We start from the raw sequence: 23,169 nt of genomic DNA, 5'->3' as shown, positions 1-23,169 counted from the left end.
TTTGCATGCAGGATGAGGCAGCATCCTATGTCCCTAGCAGGGGTGACAACTTGAATAAAAAATTGAGGTGGGTGTGTGGCAGGTAAGCCCCGCCACGCATAATCGATCACAGGACAAGGCAGGCAACACACCATTTGACTCGCAATGCCCACCAACTTTGGGGTCCCTTAAGCCCCCTCAAGTATTTTATGTGGGGGACAAAGGGAGCCTGGCTGTAGGAGTTGGTTCCTAAGGTCCCTAGGAAATCTCCCGCTCCGAAACTCCCCCTCCCTAAAATCCCAGCTGCGCGCGCCCTGAGACCCGGACAATGCCCCGTCGCTGCTAGACATGTCGGCCGTCAGGTTACCCCTTGGCGGGGTCCCTTTTGCAATTTCAGCTGCGGGCGGTGGAAGGGGAGAAGCAGCAAAGCGAGTGAACGAGTGAGTGAGAGAGACAGAAACAGAGCGGGGCACGCGCGGGCGCGCACACACACCCGAGTACTTTAGTTATATTGTTGGGTGAGTTTGCAACAACTCCCTCCGTCTCGGCTTCGCGCGGACCCCGTGGGAGCGGAATTTTGACTCGCCTCTCGCTGGGACTTTCTTGGCGGCGTTTTCCTATCCAGACCTAGAGACAGTCACATTCATCTTTTTTATTTTTCTTCCAAGTGTGGGGTGGAGTAGAGGAGGAGCAGGAAAGAGAGGGGCGAAAGGGGGGAGACCCCCCCAATCAACAAATCAATCTCCAAACAGCCAACCTTTGCACAAGTAATTCTTGCGGAGAGGGGGCAAAAAAAAATCACTTAAATCTGCCTCCTAAAAAACCCCCCAAAACCCTTCTTCCGGCTTTGATTTTTTTTTTGGTCCTGTGAGGTTTCTTCTTCTTTCTTTGCTCCCCTTCCTTTTTTAATTAAAAAGAAAAAAGAAATTCCTCCACCGATCGCTCTCCCACAAATCGCGTTTGGCATGAGTTAAACCAGAAACGATGGACACCAAGCATTTTCTTCCATTGGGTGAGTTTTATTGGCTGATTTTCCTCGGCTTCTATTTTTTTTAAAAAAAAAAGAAAGCGGGGCGGCGTGGTGGTGGTGGGGAGCTGGAGAGGGGCCGCTTCGGGAAAAAAATGCAAAGCTATATTGTAATATCTCTATGTTGCCAGTGTTACACACACACACAGACAGACACAATATTGAGTGTCGTGGAAAGGGATCTGGGAAATGGGGTGTGTTGTGGGGGAGGTAAAATGTCTTTATTACGCAGCCGATCTTTTGATCACAGAGAAGGTCCGAGCTCTCCGCTCTCTCTCTAGGGGGGAGGGGAAAGGGGGTGGCCAGGAGCGAAAACCCCTTTGATAACATTTCAAAGAAGCGGCCTTGTCAATTTCACAAGGCTCCCTCGTCGTTTTCACTCTCCTGGTGCAAATCATGGGCAAATCAGGGCAGGCCACGGCGATCTGTTGTGTTGCTTTTGTGTTGCATTTGATTTTTCTTTTAAATGCTTTTTTAAAAAAGTGATCTCTGCAAATTTGCATGGAGCGCCTTGGGACAGTCCAAGGAAGAGCCCATGCATTCCCACCCCCCCAAAAAAAACCCTACTGTTAATTGCTGGGGGGAGGGAATGGGTTTGTTGTTGTTGTTTGAGGGGAAGACACCGTTTCTGGGATCGGGACTGGCTGCGTTTCCTTTTTCGCCTTTGGAAGTTGGCAGTGGGTTGAGCGATTGAACGTGGGGCGGAGTGGAGGGGGAGGGAGAGAGATCCGAAATAGGCTTTCAAAATCGAGAGGAAAAAGGCCTGATCTTGCAACTGTTGCAAAACTCCGGCGGTGATCCCACCACGGTGTGGGAAAGTTTCTCTTCAAAAGAAAAATAGCAGAAAAGTGATCCAGTTAACTTCCCAGTCCAGCTCTGCGTTTTGACTTTTGAGTTCTGAATAGAATAAGCAGCTCCTTGTGATTTTAGGGGGCGGGCTTTTTAAGCAGGAAAAACTGTATTGGTTAACAGTTTCTACTTCTGGATTTTAGGGGGATTTGTAATTTTTTTTTTATCCCGCCCCCTTGGGGAAGGCAAGTCCTGAATCCTAGCATCTTTCTGGAACTGGAGCTTTCTGGAGCTTTAAAGAACACACCTATTGCTCTTCCCTCACCCCCATAATATTTCTTCCCTCCTTTAATTTTTATTTCTCTTTAAATCTATTTTCAATGCATCTTCTCCTCCCAAAAATCTCTCCAAAAGCACAATGCATTTGGTAGAACTATTTACAAAGTCTGTGAGGGTTACAGCCAGCCTTGATCTAGGAGCCTGGTCTTGACAGAAATATTGGATGATGAGGGGATTCCCCGACACCACTCCCACCCCAAGTCTTAACACCTCCTTCTTCTCCTCCTTTCCTTTTCTTTCAAATTAATTTCCACCTGTGATTTTTTCTTCTTCCTTATTTATGACAAGAGTTTCAATCACTTTTCAGCCCTGTTCTGACTTGCTAGTCTTTGCCACTGTCTGGATTTCTCCCTCTCTCCCTCCCCCCCTCCTGGTTGATGCTCACGGCTGAACATGATAAAAGTTCTGAGAAGCAGGTTCAGTGTGGCCTCTTTCTGTGGTTTGCCTCATGATGTGCTGCACTTGGAGATAGCTGGGGTCGGGGGCTGCATTTGCACCCGTCTCTTAATAATCTCTTAACCACCAGGGTTGGTGCCACTGGAAAGGGCAAATTGATGGCTACTAGCCACAGTGCTATGCTCTGACTGACAGCAACACTTCTGAATACCAGTTGCTGTAAACTGCAGGAGGGGAGAGGGCTCCTGCTTTTGGGCTTCCCATTCAGGTACCTGGTTGGCCATGGTAAGAACATGATGCTGGACTAGATGGACCACTGACCTGAATGAGCAAGTTTGCCTTATGTTTTTTAGTGTTGCCTTGGGTTTGATTCCTTCCATTCACAAACTTTGTAGTGAACTAGTCCCAAAATTGTGCATCCGTGACAAAGGTTGTCTTCATCATATCCCCCCATGATCTGATCTTATTTTTATTCACTCTGCCCTGTTTCTTTGGTCCTTTGCATCTTTAATCGATTTGCAATGTGCCCTGAGATGGTAAGATGAAAGGGTGAGAGATGATAATGCCTAATAAATAACGAATAAAATGTGCGAACTGTGTGGATAAAACCCTCCTTCTACAGCTTCCAAGGAATTTGCTTTCCTTTTGCATACAGAATGTCCAAGGTTCAGTTACCAATTGCATCTCCAGGTAGGTTCTGAGAAGGTCCCCTGACTGAAAAGGCAGACACCCATTTCTACCACTCAGCACAGACAGCGTTGAGGTCAGTGGACCAATGGGCAAACTCAATATGAGACAGCTTATTTATTTAGAAGCATGAGGACTGGGCTATTAGTTTGGAGGAAGAGCATAACTCAGTGGCTGAGCACCTGCTTTGCATGCAGAATGTCCCAGGTTCAATCCTCACCTGCATTTCCAGGTAGGGCTGCAAATATCCCCTGCCTGAAACCCTGGAGAGCCGCTGTCAGTGTAGATTGTACTGAGCTAGAAAGTCCAGTAGTCTGATTCAGGATAAGGCAGCTCCCTACATTCCTGTTCAACTGAACCCTTTATGCAGAATGATGAGGAGTAGAATAATTACTTTATTATTTTGGGAATTGTTGCTTTGCATGCAGAAGGGTCCCAGGTTCATTCTGTGACATCTCCAGGACAGGGTAGGCAGAGACCCTCTGCTTGAACTCCTGGCGAGCTGCTACCAGTCAGCTACCAGGGGTCTGACTCAGTAGAAAGTGGCTATGCTCACTGACAGTAGGGTTCACACACACATACGAGCCCCCAAATGGTTCAGTTGGTTGGAGCTTGGTGTTGATCATGCCAGGGTTGCAGGTTTGATTCCTGTATGGGACAGCTGCATGTTCCTGCATTCCAGGGGGGTGGACTGGATGACCCTCAGGGTCCCTTCCCACTCTTCTATAATTCTGTGTTGAGATTTCTGCATTGCAGGGGGTTGAACTAGATGATCCTCAGGGTCTCTTCCAACTCTGAGATTCTTTGATTCTATGAAACAGCAAGCACAATATTCCCCTTTAGGTACCTGCAAATTTTTAGAATTTGATGCAGAGGGCTTGAGTCTATGAAAACTTATGTCATAATAAATGCATTGGTCTTGAAGGCAGGGAGTGAGGAACAGGAGTCCTGGGAGGCTGAAGTGGCCCTCCAGCATGCTCTACTTGGCCCTCAGGGCATCCCCCAAGCCACATTCTCTTCCTAGACCACACCCCTCTCTTTTGTCTGGCTGCAGATGTGTTCTTGATCTGTGATGATGCCTTTTGCTTTGCCTGGACAGAGGATGGAGGAGGCGTGGGGGTGTTGAAACTAGTCTACTGCACAAAGATAAAATTCACATCTGCTCCTCTGCTCACCTTTTCCTCTAGCATTGCCCACAACTGGCTCATGGCCTCTGGAAGGTTGCTAAGAAAGTTGTGGAGACAAACTTAAAAACCTTACCATCCAAAGGCAGAAGACTGTGGTTATTTCTCTGTCTGTATGGCCCCCTCAGACTGATTTCCCAACCACGCCCAATTACAGTGCTATCTTCTGGCTTTTATTTTTATTTTTTACTCCCAAGACTCCCAACTCCCAAGTTTTTGGAAGGCAACTGAGTCATGTGTTGTGAGTATGATGGAATAATTCTCTCTTTTGTGCTGCTACTGCGGTGTGTGTGTGTGTGTGTGTGTGTGTAGAAGAGGTGCCTCAAGATAACCCATGAAGAGCTCGAAAGGATGGCATCCGCTCTTCCTGGATTTTTGGTATTCCTCCACCCTGAAAGTGAGAGTGTGGTTAAGGCACACAGTGAAACCCCATCTAGACTTCATTTTTTTTGACTTGCTGTGAGTCAGGGTTTGCCTTCAGCCAAGCTATTGGGCATGGATGTGCCTCAAGTTTGTGGCTTTGCCTCCACAGTCTGCTTCTGAATACCAGTTGCTGGAAGCAGCAAGACAGGAGAGTGTTCTTGTGCTCAGGTTCTGCTTGAAGGCTTTGCATTGAAGCATCTGGTTGGCCAACCTCAGAACAAGATGCTGAACTGTGATGAGCCCTCTTTAGCCTGATCCAGCAGCCGGTCTCTTAAGGAGACCGGCTGTGATAGCAGAACCATGCCCAAGGGTTTCCTGTCCAGCTACTGGAAAGGATATGTTGTTACACTCAGGTCCTGACTGAGGGTTTCCCATTAGGGCATCCAGTTGGGTGCTGTGAGAATAAGATGCTGGACTAGATGGACTTGATCCTGCAAGCTCTTCTTATCATCTTATGACTAGATGGGCCAATGGTTTGATCCTGAAGTTGATCACCCTGCTTTACCAAGTGGCCTGAAGGTTGTCTATGGAGGGATGTGGACCTTGGGCTTTGCAAAATGAGAGGACTGTCCTTGTCCTACTGAAAGCTGGTTTTGAACTAGGATGACTGGTGTGCCGTCATGCTTGCAAACGGGACAAAGGTCTGGTTTCTGCACCACCAGCACCCCGCTCCCCATTTCTGCGTAGGCAATCTTGCAATTTCATAATGAAATGTTAAAATATTGTTTTCACAGGGGAGAATTGCCCTTGGGACTATTTTGTTCAAAACTCAGCAATTGCTAAGAAGAACTAGAAGAAAAAGGGAAAAAAAAGATTAAATCCCCCTTTATATGTCAACAGCATAGGTTAAACATGTTTCTTCATGTTTGCTTTGCTCTTCAAAACCAGATAGTGCTGCCTAGCCCTGCAGTGCTGGGGCCTCCAGTATCTCAGAAGCCACCTTTTGTGCCTTTGCATGTGTGACTGCAAGTTAGCAGCCCCCTCTCCACAGATACACACCTCCAAGCATTCTGGAAGGAACAGGGTTATATTGCCACCCTCCCCCTAAAATGTTTACTGTGAGAACATCTCTGGCCAAACGTGTGGTCCAGGCCTTTCATAGTTAAGCGTTTTCCTCTCTTTGTTGTAGTGCAAGATCTCATGGACACCCAGCAAAGCTGTATGTTGGAATATCCAGGGAGGGATAAAAATTATTTTATTTGTTTGTTAAAATTTATACACCACCACTTGATTGTAAAAAAAAAAAAGCAAAGCAAAACCTCAAAGCAGTTTTACAAAAAAAAAGATAAAACAGTAAAATTATCAATATGAAAAGTTAACACAATAATTTAAAACATTCCAGAAGTTAAATTAAAACTCATATCAACTTTGTAAACATCTGGACAGACTTGTCTAAAGAAGAATGCTTTTATTAGGCACTGAAGAGAGTACAGTGGTACCTCGTGTTACATACGCTTCAGGTTACATACGCTTCAGGTTACAGACTCCGCTAACTTGGAAGTAGTACCTCAGGTTAAGAACTTTGCTTCAGGATGAGAACAGAAATCGTGCGGTGGCAGCGGGAGGCCCCATTAGCTAAAGTGGTGCTTCAGGTTAAGAACGGACCTCCGGAAAGAATGATGTACGTAACCAGAGGTACCACTGTATCGTGAAGGAACTTGCTTGATCTCAATAGACAGGGAGTCGGGGGGGGGGGGGGATTGCCACCATCAGTCCTAAAGGAAATTCAGTCCAAAAGAAAGTCCTCCTTCATGCAGTGCAAACTATGAAATTTATTCCCACAGGAGGCAGAGATGGCCACGAACTTTGATGGCTTTAAAAGAGGATTTAGAGTCAAATTCACAGAGGAGAGGGCTATCTGCGGCTGCTAGCCACAATGGCTGTGCTCTGCCTCTGCAGTTGGAGCCAGCAATTATTCTGACTGCCGGTTGCTGGAAACCACAGGAGGGGAGAAGCTGCTCTTGTGCTCAGGTCCTGCTTATGGGCTTCCTATAATGGGCATCTGGTTGGCCAATGTGAGAACAGGATGCTGGAGTAGGTGGGCCACTGGCCTGATTCAGCCGAGAGCTTCTTTACCGTTTCAGACACCATGTGCAATTCCTAATATTCAGGGATATCGGAGTGAATGGGTCCCAGAGTTTTGCATTGCGGGCTGGGAGCCCTGGGCAACCTTTCATACTTTTTATTCTTTAGCAAACTGCCTTTTATCAAGAGCTAAGAGGCAGTCCAGGATTTTAGGTATCTATTACTGTTGTTGTTCTTGGCAATGGGCAATGCCGTTTCCATGCCAGGTCTTGGAGAGAGAAAATCCCAAATCAAAGCAGAATCAGCACATTGACATGGAGATGGGGATCTCTGCTCCATTGTGGTCAAACATCAAATTTCTGGGCTGCTATAGGATTCTGCTTTGTGTGTGTATGTGTGTGAGGGACAGGGTGTTTTCTCTAATTATAACAACTACAGTGGTACATTTGGATGCGAACGGGATCTGTTCTGGAGCCCTGTTCACATCCAGAAGCGAACGCAACCCGGCGATTCGCCATTTCTGCACATGCGTGTGACGTCACTTTGAGCGTCTGCGCATGCACAAGCGGCGAAACCCAGAAGTAACACGCTCCATTACTCCTGTACTACTACTATTACTACTACAATGCTTTCAAGTAAGGATGACATCAAGTATCTTTGGGGACTGATATGGGATCACTATCTCGAAGACGATGGCAAACTCCTTAGGGCAGTACCCAACTAGCGCATTCCACAGGTGCAAGCAGTTCCTCTCTTTTTTCTTTTAGCGCAGTTATATCCCACCATTTCCTCCAAGGAGCTCAAGGTGGGCTACTTGATTTTCTTCCTCCTCATTTAATCCCCACACCAACCCTGTGAGGTAGTTCAGGCTGAGAGACAGGGACTTGGACACACCTGGGGTGCTTCATGGCCAGATTGGAATGTTGCACCTTTTTCTCCCAGATTCTCATTTAATCCCCACAACAACTGCATGTGGCAGGTCACCCTGAGAGGCAGGAACTGACTCCCAAGTTTCATGGCTGAGTGCTGGATTTGAACCCATGTCTCTTAGGTCCAGCAATCTAACCACTACAGCATGCTGGCACTTTATGCAATATTACAGATACATTTTTAAAACATTGCTCAGCATATCAATAATATTTTTCTATTTTTAAAAGATACCCTTTTGTAAAAACTCTTCCACAGGAGAAGCTTGTGTTCTTTCTTTCCTTTCCTGTTCAAGGGACAGAAGGGGCTTGTGTGAGAACAGGGGTTGGGGGCCGTAGAAGAAGCGGTACCTTAAACATGATCAGAAGTACCGAGTTGTACTCAAAAATGAATAGACAACTCCAAAATAAAATCATATGTAACAAAACCATGTCTCATGTTTTCATTTACACTGATCTCCTCTCCGATACCTTTACTTGATATTTCTTGCTGCTTTCTGCTTTCCTTACAGAATCTTTAGAAAAAAATTAAATCTCTTAAATCCTATACCAATCTTTAACAATTTCAATTAATCCCTTCACCTCCCTCCCCCATAGTCCAGTATTTCCCTCCACCTGTGTGTGATCTTCTTTATCTGCTATTATTTTTGTTACTGTTATTCACTTTATTTGTTATTCCATCCTTAATATATTATTATCCTATCTCCTTGCGCCTTTTAAACTTTTGCATATTAATTTTTAAGCTCCAGCACAGAGTTGATTTTCATTCATAAGGAGGGGTGATGCGGAGCATCTGTGACCGTCTGGATGTTGCCCATCATCCATCATCACGGTTTGGGGTTGCTGATGGTAGTTGGCCCACCAGCAACTGGAGAGTCACAGGCTCCCCTTCCTTTTATTTATTTCATAAAATTTATACACCACTTGATTGTAACCCCCCCCCCCGCCAAATGAACCAATAAGAAAAAATAAACAGCAATAATGTAAGGCATTGAAAAATTCACATAAGAATAGACTATAAACCGATTAAAACTCACACCGACATTCTAAACATCTGGGGCAGCTTGTTTAAACGAAAATGTTTTTAGCAGGTGCTGAAAAAAGTACAGTGAAGGCGTCTGCCAAGTAGCAATGGGCAGGGAGCGCCAAAATGTTGGGGCTGCTAAACTAAAGGATTGAGTTCCTACAAATGCAGAACCAACAAAAGTTTGGTGTCCTTTTAGGAACTTAAATGGATCAAATGCTGCTGTTGGCTTCCTTCAAAGGAGAAACTTGGCTTGTTTTTTTTTTTTTGGGGGGGTGTCTTCAAGCCCAGTCCACTTAACTACTTTTATGGCAGCTGAGGAAAGTTTTCTTTTGTCCATCTTCCCTGTTCTGTTTAGAGGTCAGGTTTTATTTCTGGGGAGTCTTGAATTTGGACCTCCTGTGAACTATGGTGACCCACCCCCCTTAGTCTTCATGGGACTGCAGACGGTCACCCCGCCCCCCAAATGAAAGGGGCAGTCCTGATCTTGGGGGCCCATAAAGTGGGTAATGGCTTTCCCAGCTGTTTCTCTGCCCTTTTAAAAAAAAAAGTTTATGGTGTTTCCCTCCCCACAATGGTGCTGCTTTTTCAGATGCTTTTATGGATGTGGGCGGGGGAGTGAGCAGGTTGATGGGGTGCAGGATGTGAAGAGAGGGAAAGAGCAAAATAACGGCCCCCTCCTACAGACTTCAAGGCATCTGCAAGGGTGTTTATCCAAGAGCCAGACTTGGGTTTGGGTGTGAAAGTCGGGTGACACATCATTGAGAAGATGACCAGAATGGAGTCACATTCAAAGCAGGGCTAGATTGAAGCTGGCTTTGCAGGTCAAGTCCAAAGATGTAGATGCTAGTCCACATTATTATTTTCTTTTTTAAAAATTGAGTCTTCCTCCATGTACATGTTCTGTTCCTGCAGGAAATTCCAGGCTGGTTTCCTGATTAGGGGATGCTGAACAAATTTGGCTTTCTTGGCATTTCAACACAAGCCTGCATGATTTGCTCTTCCTCAAACAATAGGTGGAGTGAAATGTTGCTGTCCTGCAAAATTTACACTTCTCCAGAGTTGTGATGCAGTTCCCTTGTTAGAAATAATGGAGAAAACTGTGCAGGTAGATATGTGTGTGTTAGGGAAAGTAGTCAAAAGAATGTATTACATTAGGGGAAATGGCCTGCATATTTAATTGTACTTATTTATTGAATTCATGTATCACTTTTCTCTCTCTCTCTGAGAAGCTCAACGAGGTTCTCCACACTCTTTTTTCCCCTGCACTCTTTGTTTAATCTTTTTTTTTTTGTTTTTTCCGCACTCTTTGTTTAATCCCCACAACAACTTTGTGAAGTAGGCTAAGTTGGGAACTTGACAAATACAGTAGATAGATAGATAGAAATATAGAAGTCTGATGTCCAGATCAAGGGAAGTAAAAGTACCACTTTATTCTGCCTTGGACAGAACCCAGCTGGAGTCCTGGGCGCAGTTCTGGGCACAATAGTTTAAGAAGGAGATTGACAAACTGGAATGTGTGCAGAGGAAGGTGACCAAGATGATTAATAGTCTGGAAACCAAGCCTTATGAGGAACAGTTGAAGTAGCTGGGTATGTTTAGCCTGGAAAAGAGGAGACTGAGAGGAGATAGGATAGCCATCATCAAATATCTAAAAGGCTGTCACACGGAAGATTGAGCAAGATTGTTTTCTCCTGCTCCGGATGGTAAGACTCACCCAAACCAATGGATTTAAATTACAAGCATGGAGATTCCTTCTAAACCTTAGGAAGAACTTTATGACAGTAAGAACTCTTTTTTATTAATATTTTTAAAATTAAACTATCAATTTTACTTCCCCAAAAGCATTTTGCAAATTTTAAAACATCCAACGACTTCCCCTCTTTTATTTCTATGGGTCATTTTATATATCATACATCCCTGCATATTTTACGATAACCATTCAAATAAATTTTCCACTTTTACATCCATCAAAAATTATGTACTCTGTTGCATTTATCTTAATCCTGTCCGCTTTTTCAGCTGTATACAGTTATTTTCCATATATTCAATACATGTTTTCCAGTCTTCTTTAAACATACGTTCTTCTTGCTCTCTTATTCTATGTGTTAAATCTGCAGGTTGTGCATATTCCTGACAGTAAGAACTTTTTGGCAGGGGAAGGCAGTGGACTTCCCTTCGCTGGAGGTTTTTAAATAGGGATTTGAAAGCCATCAAGTCAGAGATTTTGTGGCTTTGATTCCTGCATTTCGAGGGGTTAGACTAAATGACTCTTCCAATTCTACAGTTATAAGATTCTGTAGACAGGCAAATAAAACACTTTTGCTTTGCTGAAAAGGAAGATGAAATTATTTAAAAACATTAAGCCCCTTCCCCTTCTGCCTGGATTATCAAATTAAGGATATATATGTGTGTGTTATGGGACGTGGGTGGCGCTGTGGGTAAAACCTCAGTGCCTAGGACTTGCCGATGGTATGGTCGGTGGTTCGAATCCCCGCGGCAGGGTGAGCTCCAGTTGTTCGGTCCCAGCTCCTGCCCACCTAGCAGTTCGAAAGCACTCTTAAGTGCAAGTAGATAAATAGGGACCGCTTTATAGCGGGAAGGTAAACGGTGTTTCCGTGTGCTGAGCTGGTGCAGGCTCACCAGAGCAGCTTTGTCACGCTGGCCACGTGACCTGGAACTGTCTGCGGACAGCGCCGGCTCACGGCCTCTAGAGCGAGATGAGCACGCAACCCCAGAGTTGGACACGACTGGCCCGTACGGGCAGGGGTACCTTTACCTTTACTTTTATGTGTGTGTTATATGTATATGTGCTAAATATGTACATATAACACACAAATGTTAGCTTTGGCAAAAAGGAGGAGACAATTATTTAAAAACAAAAGCCGTTCCTCAGCTCCTCCAATGGGTGCTAAGCTTGGCCTCTCCCGCATTTGCTGTGCGCCTGCTTCCAGTCTGGCTCACAGACGGTCAAACAGTCCCCCAGAGTTATAAAGCAATTGTTTGGCTTCGTAGCAGAATAAGCATGAAATGGTGCAGAAAGGAAGGAATGGAGCAAAAATTGGGGGAAGGCCAATTAGAGTGCAAGGAATGACATCTCTCTTTCTCTTCTATTCTGCTGGAGAAAACTTTGGAGCTGGGCCAGGGTTTTGCATTCTTTCTGCCTTCTCCCTCCTCCACCACCCCAAAAAGCACCACTGGATAAGGTGAATGTGTTGACACTTGCCATGTGGGCAAGGAGCTCAGAGCTGTTGACGCCTTTGCTTCCACCTTCCACACCGAGCTACATTTCCTTAGTTCTCTTTTATCACCAGGGTTCGTTGTCTGTCTCTCTCTTTCAGTCAATCATTTGCGTTGCTTACCCTTTGCAACTTTATTTCCTCCTCCACAGGGCTGGACACTGGGATCTGGGGGATCGGCTTGTGCAAGGGGGTGGGGGCAGAAAAGCAAGGCTAAAGTGGGGGCCCCTTGAGTGTGTTCTCTCTCTCTCTCTCTCTCTCTCTCTCTCTCTCTCTCTCATCGGTCATGTCAGTGCTGCATCCTAGCATTCCAGTTGCTGGAAACTGAAGTAGGGAAGAGTTGCTCATGTGTTCGGATCCTGCTTGCAGGGCATTTGGGTGGCTACTGTGAGGACAAGATGCTGAGTAGATGGGCCCTCTTAGGCCTGATCCAGCAAACAGATGTGAAATGTGGAGATTGTAAAAATGAGAAAGCAAAATGGACAGATTTTTGCATCCCTAGTCCAGAACAGGTATCATCAACCTTTTCAGACCAAGGACCCACTTTTTAATCAATTTCTTATTTTATTTTTTTACCATATATTTGCATGCTTGGTTTGGCCGATTTGGTTTGTAACCATGGTTCAAAATTAGCTGGGTGCCAGTTTCATTTTGCATCTGAAGATTCTCTATTTGAGAGTACCTCAAAAAGTCTGGGCTCTTTTTTTGGCGACTGACTGAGAATCAAGGTTCTGCTCCCCCAAGGCTTGATGAACTCTCCAGAGGTGCCTATTGCAACTGCTGCCGCCAGAGGCGCTTCTCCTCCCTGTGGTTGCTCAGGCTGCATAGTGGAGTATATTCCACTGCGGGACATGGGGCAGCTGCCATGACTCCACATTGGCGTCCTCTGCTGGTGACGTGGGCAGCACACTGAGGAAGTCCCAAACTGGTGGCAGGCGGCATGTGGAGAGGCTGCCCTGAGCAGGGGGGTTAGTGCCTGGCTCTTTTTATAAGGATTTGAAAAAATGAAGAAGCATACTGACATGGAAACATGTGGAATTGAATTTAAGACTGGAAGATTGAGAAACAGAAATGGACAGGTTTTTGCATCCCTGGGCAAGAGTAACGTGGTGGGTTTGTATGTTGTGGTCAGGTGAAAAGTGATAATGTCTCCTATTTATCTCCATGATTTCCTAACTAATGATTTCCCCTTCACTGTCAAACTCTTCATTGTATAAGCTCCTCATGGGCAGAGAGCTCTTCCTCTTCTTCTTTTGCTCTGAAGCAACCTGTACACGGATTGGATTTTGCAAAAAAATATTATGTAGCTTTCCATGGGCAAAGCCTGTTCTTGCAAACTCTCATGTTTTTGCCATGCGCTGAACTTGCAAAATACGCTGCCCACTTTCACAGGTGAGGGACTGAAGCCTGGAGATAGCAATGGGCAGTGGAGGGGCTTGACCTGAATCTATGGTGATAAAGTTCTACAGCTTCTTCTTCTTTTGGCCAGGGCATAGCTTTCAATGTTTTCCTTTTTTTAAGGGAAATTCCCTTATTCCGAATAGGATTCCTCGCAAGAAGAGGGAAAAGTTGACAGCTATGGGCCAGGTGTATGTGTGCATGTGTCAGCATTGCCAGATTAATTATCAGAAAGCAAAAATATTCTCTTTTCAGTGTTCTGGATCCAGGGGGTTTAGAAGAAAAAATAAGTTTGGGCTTAATAAAGGAGCTTGGTTACAAGCCTTTAGATTTTTCCGACTTCTTCCAGAAAACACGAGGACTATCACCTTAACTTCTTCAAAATAAAACACAAGGAGCTGATGGGGTGAGGGCATGGGAGGCACATTTCTCTTGACCTTTCCACAGAACCAAAGTTGATGTCCTTCAACTTCCAAAAGCAGTATGAGCTCACCCTGTGGGCCCTTCCTGTTGTTTGCAGATAAATGCCAGCTGTCTCCAAATACCAATTCTGAGGAAGGGGCCTGTTTTGAGAATGAGCTTGTGTCTTGTTAGTCCCAGCTATTATATGAGGTTTTCTCTCATTGAACTGCTGGAAGTCTATTTGAGGCGAGAAATTTAGAGCCGGCCTTTGGACAGTAAGTGCCAGCCTAATGGGCCAATATATTAACATAACTATCTCCTTTCCAATGGAGCAAGAGCTATAAGATCCTCCAGCTGTTTCTATTTGCTATTTATTGGTATGCACTGAGAGATAGCTGGAGAGGGTTTATTGACTCACTATTTATGTTTCACCTGCTTTTGGATGAAAGTGAGGTCCTGAATCCTGTCTCTCTGCTCATATACACAACAGGACTGAAGCTGCAAGCTTCAGTTGGTAGGCATAGGAGCCAACTCAAAGGGGCTGTGGTAGCTTCGGCCCCCACAATAAAATATTTGAGGGGGCCTGGCCCCCACAAAGTTGATGGGCATTCCCATTCAATGGTGTGTGTGCACTGCATCATGTGATCGCTTATGCAGGGCGGAGCTTAGCTGGGCCTCCACAATATTTTATTCAAGTTGGCACCCCTGTTGGTAGGTGTCTGTTGACCTTATACTAGGGGAGGTTTAACCCCCATCTAGCGATGAAGGAGTCATTCCATTTTTCTTTTACATTTTTCATAATAAGCTAACTACCATATTTTTTGCTCCATAGGACGCACTTTTTCCTCTCCCAAAATTAAGGGGAAATGTGTGTGCGTCCTATGGAGCGAATGCAGGCTCCTTGGCTTCAGCAATAGCAATGCGAAGCCTCTGAAGCACAGAGGGAACACTCCTTCCGTGCTCTGGAGGCTTCACGTTGCTTTCGCTGAAGCCTGGAGAGCAAGAGGGGTTGGTGTGCACCGACCCCTCTCGCTCTCCAGGCTTCAGGGATAGCCGCCTGAAGCCTTCGAAGCGCAGCGCGAGTTCCCGCTGGGCTCTGCAGGCTTCAGGTTCCTTTCACTGAAGCCAGGAGAGTCTTGCTCTCCCGGCTTCAGTGAAAGGAACCCGAAGCCTGCGGAGCGCAGTGGGAACTCACGCTGCTCTCCGAAGGCTTGAGGGATAGCCGCTGCGCTCCGCAGGCTTCGGGTTCCTTTTGCTGAAGCCGGGAGAGCAAGACTCTCCTGGCTTCAGCAGAGAGGGAGATCTGTGCATTGCCCCTTCAGCCAAGTGGGAGGAGAAATGGAAGGGGCTCCGTTTCTCCTGCCACTTCGCTAAAGGGGCGCTGAGCAGAGAGGGGTAGATTTTTTTTTTCTTGTTCTACCCCTCTAAAACAAGGTGTGTCCTATGGTCCGATGCGTCCTATAGAGCGAAAAATACGGTAATTTGCTTATGGCAAACCAAAATGCAGCTATCCTTTCGAAAAATCACTCTTCTCTGAATTTTGCTGTGGGGTTCTTGAAACCAACTGATACGTAGAAAAATGCATATATTAGGAGGAATTTAAATAGATATTTAAATAATGCATTTAAATAAGCTTATGTATCATAGAATAATAGAATTGTAGAGTTGGAAGTTACCCCAGGGGTCATCTAGTCCAACCCCTTGCAATGCAGGAATCTCAGCAGGAGAATCCCTGACAGGTTGCCATTCAAACCCTTCTTAAAAACTTCCAGTGAAGGAGAGTCAAGCACCTTTTGAGGTAATTTGTTACTCTGTTGAACAATTCTTAGTGTCAGAAAGCTCTTCCTAATACTATTAAATACTATTTACTATATACCTAATACTATTTAATACTATTAAAATAAGGCTGCATTTTAAATTATATTTTAACCTGTATTTTAAATTGGTTTATTATTTTATTTTATTTTTTGATTGTAATTTTACTGGTGTTAGCCGCCCTGAGTCCGGCTCTGGCCAGGGAGGGCGGGGTATAAATAAAAAATTATTATTATTATTATTATTATTATTATTATTATTATTATTACTATTTAGATGGAATCTCCTTTCAATGAACCATAGAACTATTCAGTAGAAAGGGACTCCAAGGGCCCCCTAGTCCAAGAATCCCTGACAGGTGGCCATCTGACCCCTGTTTAAAAGCCTCCAATGTAGGAGGAAGTAACGTTCCACTGTCAAACAGCTCTTGCTGTCAAAAAGTTCTTCCTAAGACCTAGTCAGGCTCCACTTAAACTTATGCTCCTCTGTTAAGTTCCTTATTCAGCATCTTGGGATTGCAAAACAATATTTTATGATTTTATATGTGTTGGAAGCCACCCATGTGGGCTGGTTATAAATAATAAAAATTTTATTATTATTAACCCCATAAGATTTGCAGTGATATTCAGATAAGGCTGTCCTCCCATCCACTGCCACAATCCTGCTGTCAGTGTATACAGTATGGTGCAGAATTCTAATATGGGAAGCTTATTATGGAGCCAATTGTTTAATTAAGATTGTTTTTGATTCTCTGGTTTGATTTGTCTGCTTTGGACAGATGCCCAATTCTGCTTTTGAATTACTGTGTCATCAACAGATTTATCTGTATAACTCAGCTTATCTGAAGAAGTGTGCATGCACACGAAAGCTCATACCTAGAACTAACTCAGTTGGTCTTTAAGGTGCTACTGGAAGGAATTTTTTTTTTTTTATTTTGTTTTCAGCTTATGTGTGTTTTATAAAAGGCTTTGCTTCCTCCAGCTTGGAAGCTGAAAAAGTATCTTCTTCCCCATTTCACTTTACATGCTGACTGGTGTGCAAGGGGATTTTGGGGCCCTCAAGGCACATAAACACCATGTACCAGAGGTGCCAGGTTGCTCACAAGATTGAGGGTCCCCAGGATGCGTCGCTTATGTGTGACGTCACACATGTCTCCTGACACAGCATGGGCCAGTGCAGACTTCTGTGATGTTGCAGTCTCTGGAGGAGACAGAGCGCTCTGATGAAGTTGGGCACTGAAGCTGTGACATGCAATTACATGCACCCAACATGCATGGAGGGATGCAGGTGGTGCTGTGGGTTAAACCACAGAGCCTAGGACTTGCCAATCAGAAGGTCGGCGGTTCGAATCCCTGCGACGGGGTGAGCTCCTGTTGCTCAGTTCCAGCTCCTGCCAACCTAGCAGTTTGAAAGCACGTCAAAGTGCAAGTAGATAAATAGGTACCGCTCCAGCGGGAAGGTAAACGGTGTTTCCGTGTGCTGCTCTGGTTCGCCAGAAGCGGCTCAGTCATGCTGGCCACATGACCCAGAAGCTGTACGCCGGCTCCCTCGACCAAAAAAGCGAGATGAGCGCTGCAACCCCAGAGTCGGTCACGACTGGACCTAATGGTCAGGGGTCCCCTTTAACTTTAACATGCACAGAGCGCCCTCAACATTAAAGGGTTCTGGCCCCCTTCAAACAAATATTGAGGGGGCCAAAGGCACCTCAGTTCCTTAGATTCAGCGCGCCTGTCATGTACTACTTATGTACACTGATGTGCCCTCATCACACGTGGCTCAGAGTTGGTGAGCCACAGGGCTTGTCTGGGGACTTCTAGGTGAACTCACTTTCAGGAAAAGGTTGCCTGCTTGCTGTTGCTTTCAAGGAGGAAATCAGTTCCTGAGAAACCCACATCTCTTGCCCATTTCTTTGCAGATTACTCATACTGCTCCTTTGCCAGCCTTGTAGCAGAAAGTTTCTATTGCACTGGTGGCGAAATTAGTCTTCACTTCTGAGATACTGGAAGTTGTGTAGACCGCAGTCTCTGGCAGGATGGTGTTTGCTCTTTCTGCATATAAGATTCATATGTGCTGCCGGCTGGGTGCTACCTACAGAGAAGGACTGTGGATCAGTGGTAGAGCACCTGCTTTGCATGCAGAAGGTTCCAAGTTCTTATTTCTTCAGAACCATGAAGACTAGGAACTTATTGTATTTTGCGGGGAAGAGCCACAGCTTAGTGGCAGAGCGTCTGATTTGTATGCAGGAGGTTCCAGATCCAATCATCTAGCAGAGCTTGGAGGGCTGGTGCCAGTCAGTACAGACCCAACTTTGTGTAAAACACCTTTTTTGTTCTTCCATCCCTCCTCTCTTGGAGGCAGTACACTTCTGGACAGTGGGTGTGGAAATTGTAGGTGGGAAGAGTCACTGTTACATTTGGGTCCTGCTTGTGGGCTCCCCATTGCGGCATTTAGTTGGCCACTATGAAAGGAGGGTGCTGGACTAGATAGATATTTGGTCTGATCCAGCAGGACTCTTCATCTGGAGGTCTACTGTGAAAGCAGAACTTTCATGCCCAGGGGTAGTCTGGCTTTGAATTTCAGTTGCTGGAAATTGCAAGGTCGGAGTGTTGCTATTGCATCAGGTCCTGCTCAGGGGGTTTTCTTGGGGCATCTGGACAGCTACCAGGATGCTTGGGGTGCCTTTTTTTATCCCACCTGCATAATTTGATGGTTCAACCCGGGTGACCTGCCCAGGCCTTGTGCAATTCAAACGCTTCTAATATCAGCATGACTTTGATGGGCAGGGTAAGTTTCTTCCCTCCAGCCTGTCTGTGTGCAGAGGCTTCCCCCTCCCTGATCCTTTGGCTGTGTGGAGTTCCTGGGAATGTCGCCTTCCCTTGCTCAATCCGCTTCTTAGCTGGAGCTGTGGGTTGGCTGACTTCTGGAGCACAGCTGTTCAGTTTTTGCTGGCATTATGCAGGGAGGGCTCTCCACCCTATTCCCGCTGACTATTTTCTTTTCTAAAAATCATTCATATTTTATTTTATTTACTTATTTATTTATTACAATTTATATACCACTTATTTTAAAAAAAACCATTCAAAGCAGTTTACAAACAATATAAAACAATAAAATTATCAGTAACAACAGACATTAGTGAAAACAACAAAGATGTATTATATCAGGCAAAAACGCTTTACAAAGAATGTGCATATTAGGAGAAATTGTTTTGCAAAAGTGTGTTTGTTACACAAAATCATCTTGAAAAACAGTGTCCTGAAAAGCATCGCTTGAATTTATTCATTTATTTATTTAATAAATGCAGGGCAGTCAGACCAGGATCAGTGTAATATGTTCAGGGTGTCTTGCGCCAGTGAACAACTTGGCAACTGAATTTTGCACTACTTGAACTTCCTGAACCCTCTTCAGAGGCAGCCCCACATATAGCGTGTTATAGCAAACTAACCTAGAGCAGTGTTTCCCAACCGGTGTTCCGCGGCACACTAGTGTGCCGCGAGACGTTGCCTGGTGTGCCGTGGGAGGGCACACTCATTGAAATTAGAATTAGACTTTTGCCCCCCGCCCGCCTTCAGAAGAGGTCCTGGACCTCTTCTGAATGCGGGCGGGGGGCGAAAGTCTTTGCTCCCCTCTGCCTGCCTTCAAAAGCTGTCCGGGACAGCAGAGAAACACGCTGCGTTTCTCCGCTCTCCCGGGAAGGCAGGCAGGGGGGAGCAAAGATTTTCACCCCCCGCCAGCCTTCAGAAGAGGTCCTGGACCTCTTCTGAAGGCGGGCGGGGGAACAAAAGTCTTTGCTCCCCCCGCCTGCCTTCAAAAGCCGTCCAGGATAGCGGGAAGCGCTTCCCTGCTATCCCGGACCGCTTTTAAAATGCTGGCGGTGGGGAGCAAAGCCTTTCGGCCCCCGCCGGCCTTCCTGGACCTCTTCTGAAGGCCGGAGGGGGGGGAAGGCTTTGCTCCCCACCGCCAGCATTTAAAAGAGGTCCCTGGAGATTTCCCTATAGGCTTTCTTCTTGCGAAGCAAGCCCATAGGGAAATTCATCTTGCGAAGTGCCTCAAAAAACGGAAAACCCTTTCATCTTGCGGGTTTTCAGTCTTGCGAGGCATTCGTCTTGCGGGGCACCACTGTATATATAGTCAATATAGGCACAGAGTTAATTTTTTAAACATTTTCTAATGGTGGTGTGCCTCGAGATTTTTTTCATGAAACAAGTGTGCCTTTGCCCAAAAAAGGTTGGGAAACACTGACCTAGAGGTTACCAGAGCATTGGCAACAGAAGTTAGGCTATCCCTGTCCAGATAGGGGCACAGCTGGGCCACCAGCCAAAGCTGATGGAAGGCACTCTGTGCCGCTGAGGCCACCTGAGCCTCAAATGTCAGCAATGGATCCTGGAGTACCCCCAAGCTGCATACCGGCTCCTTCAGAGGGAATGTAACCCCATCAAGAGCAGGCAGCCTCCCCGCCATTCAGTCTAGGGAACTGCCCACTAAGAGTGCCTCCGTCTTATCTGGATTGAGCTCCAGTTTGTTGGCTCTCATCCAGTCCATGACCAAGTCAAGACGACTGTCCACCACATCCACTGCCTCACCTGCAGGTGTCAAGGAAAGGTAGAGTTGTGTGTCATCAGCATATTGCTGACAACGTTCTCCAAACATCTGGAAAACTGCACTCAGTGGTTTCATGTAGATGTTAAAGAGCATCTAGGGGATAAAATCAAACCCTGGGAAACAGGGTTCAAAATTCCCCAGGTGCCAGGCACGTTTTGCAACTGGCACGGGTCCAATTGTGACCACATGGAGATCTCTGGATGCCAGGTTGGCAACTGACATCCCCATCTGCCTTGCCCCTCTAGCTTTCTTAAACAGGTGAGCAAAAGAGTTTACTCTAACCACTATACCGCACTGGCTTCCTAGATTACTTCTGCTATGGGGCAGCTAAATAAAGTAAGTAGGTAAATAAATATGGGGAAAGCAAAATGGCACTTAGAAAAGGATCTGAAATATTTTCCTTGAAGCTTGCATTTGTTTTATTTGACGTTTTAACATGTTGTAAACCACTTTGAGATTTTTTCTTTCAAATATACAGAAATTTTTAATAATAATAATAATAATAATAATAATAATAATAATAATAATATCCATTGCCTAAATAATGATGTCTAGAAATTCTGTTGTGACAACATAAACGTAGTTTTAAAAGTGTCATTTTGTGACCAACCTATATATCTGGGAAACCCTACACTAAGAGCCCTGTGGGGCCAAAGCTCTCTAGAAACAACCACCCAAGTAGGACCAGAACCACTGCAAAGTAGTGCCACCCACTCCTAACTCAAATAGCCACTCCAGAAGGATCACTTGAACAATGATATTGAAAGCCGCTAAGAGGTCAAGGAGAATTAACAGTGACACATCCCCCCGTCTCTGTTTTGACAGAGGGCAACTTCTGCTCTGAAAAGGGTACAGTAAAGGCGCCTGCCTGCTACCAATAGGCAGGGAGTTCCACTGAAGGTGCTGTCCCACTAAAATATCAAGTTCTCACAAAAGCAGATTGGATATTATGTGCCACATGAAACAGTGCCAGTTCAGGGGTTGGCTGGCCACTTGAAACAGGTTGGTGGCTCTTATCCAAGCTACACCTCTGATTTAAACCCCTCACAAAAGAATGGGTCAAGTCTTTCTACCCTTCTCTAGTAGAGACCATAACTTCCTGCTAATTTGTTCCTCTACTTTTTTCTCCTTCCTGCTTCCTATGAACCCCTTGATCCTTCCCATACATTGCAGGGACTTATCTGCTCATTAACAATTATCCTCCCTCTCTGAAAGGGATAATGACCATCTGTAAGTGCAGGGACCTCATTATAGCAGAGCTAATGAAGTCTTTAAGAGCCCGGCCTCCATGGGGGGGAGGGAGAGTGGGAAAAGGCGTCCTCTTGGACCACGTCCCATGGCTGCAGAGTTCCATGATCTAAACAGCAGAGCACAGGCAGATTCCAGTCCCTGTTTTGGGAGAGCAGAGGATGTCTTAAGCAGGATGTTCAGCTGGTCCTCCCCACCCCACCCTGTGAGTACCACTAGCTGCCATGATTTCAGAGAGTGAAATAGCTTTATTTAGGCAAGTAAAAGGCAACGTGATAGAAGTTTCGAAAAATATTCATGGCATGGAGAAAGCAGAGGGGGAAAAGTTTTCTCTCTCTTTCTTGTAACACTAGAACTCGTAGATGTCCAGTGTTGGTAGATTCCAGACAGATAAAAGGAAGTGCTTCTTCATGCAGAGTTAAACTATGGAACTCCATCCCACAGGAGGCAGTGGGGGCCACTAACCTAGATTGGTTTGAAAGAGGATTGGACAAATTCATGGCGGAGGAGAGGACTACTTGCCCTGATGGCTATGCTCTTGTCTCCACAGCCATAAGCAGCGATGCCTCTGAATACCAGTTGCTGGAAAACTGCAGGAGGGGAAAGGACTCTTGTGGTCGAATCCTGCTTACAGTTTTCCAGTAAGGGCATCTCTGTGGGTACCTTGAGAACCGGACGAAGACCAGAAGTGTCACTGGCCTGATCTAGCTGCCTCTTCTTATGTTCTTATGCTCTTAGGTTAGTGTGTGTAGTCAACAGGTGAGGTGGTGTGTAATATTCTGTGCTTGAAATAATAAAAAAGCAAAAATCTTCTGGGCCATGAAAAGCTAATTTCACAATGAATAGATGTTTTTCAGCCTGAGTACTGTGTTTCCTTCTGGGTAACCCACCAGGGGCCACATGGCAGTGGTGGGCAGGGACAGAGGCAACAGTAGGCAGAGCAATGGGTACCAGTTATTCAAACGTACTGTAGACCAGCATCATCAGAGCTCAAGAACACACTGCAGTCAAAACACTCAAGGAAGGTGTAAAGCAGTGAGGGGTGTGGTATAAAAACAGGGGTGTGGCCTGGTCAGTGGCGTAGCGTGGGTTGTCAGCACCCGGGGCAAGGCAAGTAATTTGCGCCCCCTAACCCTGGATTTGCGCCCCCTAACCCTACCCCTAACCCTAACCCCCCGATGTTGCGCCCGGTGCCGCCGGCCCCACCTGCACCCCCCACGCTACGCCACTGGGCCTGGTTATGCCTGGGGAGCTACATTCAGCTCTGGACCTGAGATTGCCTACCCCAGGTGTACGTTACTGATACGTGAAAAGACATACTTTCCTATTTGCTATATTTGCCAACTGCTGTACCAACTGTAATCGGTTTGACAGCTGCAGCCATTCTTGGACTGGGATACCTGGTCATGCATTGGTTACATAAAGACTGGATTACTGCAGTGTGCTGATTGTGGGGCTTCACTTGACCTAGAAGCTGCAAGTTAGGGCAGAATGCTGCAATAGGATTGCTGACAGGCCTTGGCAACATGCAACACTTGTCTTGAGAGATGGTTGCTGATTTTCTACTGAGTTCAATATGTATATAAAACCCTTAACAACTTGGGCCAAGTTTACCTGTGAGATTGCCTTACCCTGTATATGATCACATGACTGCTCCTATTGATGG

The 23,169-nt window shown here is 45.7% G+C and overlaps 1 protein-coding gene across 7 annotated transcripts in view; it reads left to right on the top strand.

The window, feature by feature from the left end:
- Nucleotides 1-407: 407 nt before the first annotated feature.
- RXRA (retinoid X receptor alpha) overlaps nt 408-23,169 on the top strand; it is a 131,597-nt gene continuing 108,835 nt past the window's right edge. For 3 of the 7 annotated variants that reach the window (XM_081847133.1, XM_081847131.1, XM_081847130.1), the window contains exon 1: nt 410-991. In XM_081847133.1, the coding sequence (XP_081703259.1) occupies nt 964-991 (28 nt within the window). In that variant the 5' untranslated portion in view covers nt 410-963. Of the gene's footprint in view, nt 992-23,169 lie in introns of all 7 variants that reach the window. The other 4 variants (XM_081847134.1, XM_081847132.1, XR_014152539.1 and 1 more) reach the window with 3 other exon arrangements.

This window comes from Podarcis erhardii (assembly GCF_964252035.2).
Source record: "Podarcis erhardii genome assembly, chromosome: Z".
Classification (NCBI taxonomy): Eukaryota; Metazoa; Chordata; class Lepidosauria; order Squamata; family Lacertidae; genus Podarcis; species Podarcis erhardii.
Note: the sequence above shows the minus strand (reverse complement) of the source record. Positions and strands in the feature narration are given on the sequence as shown.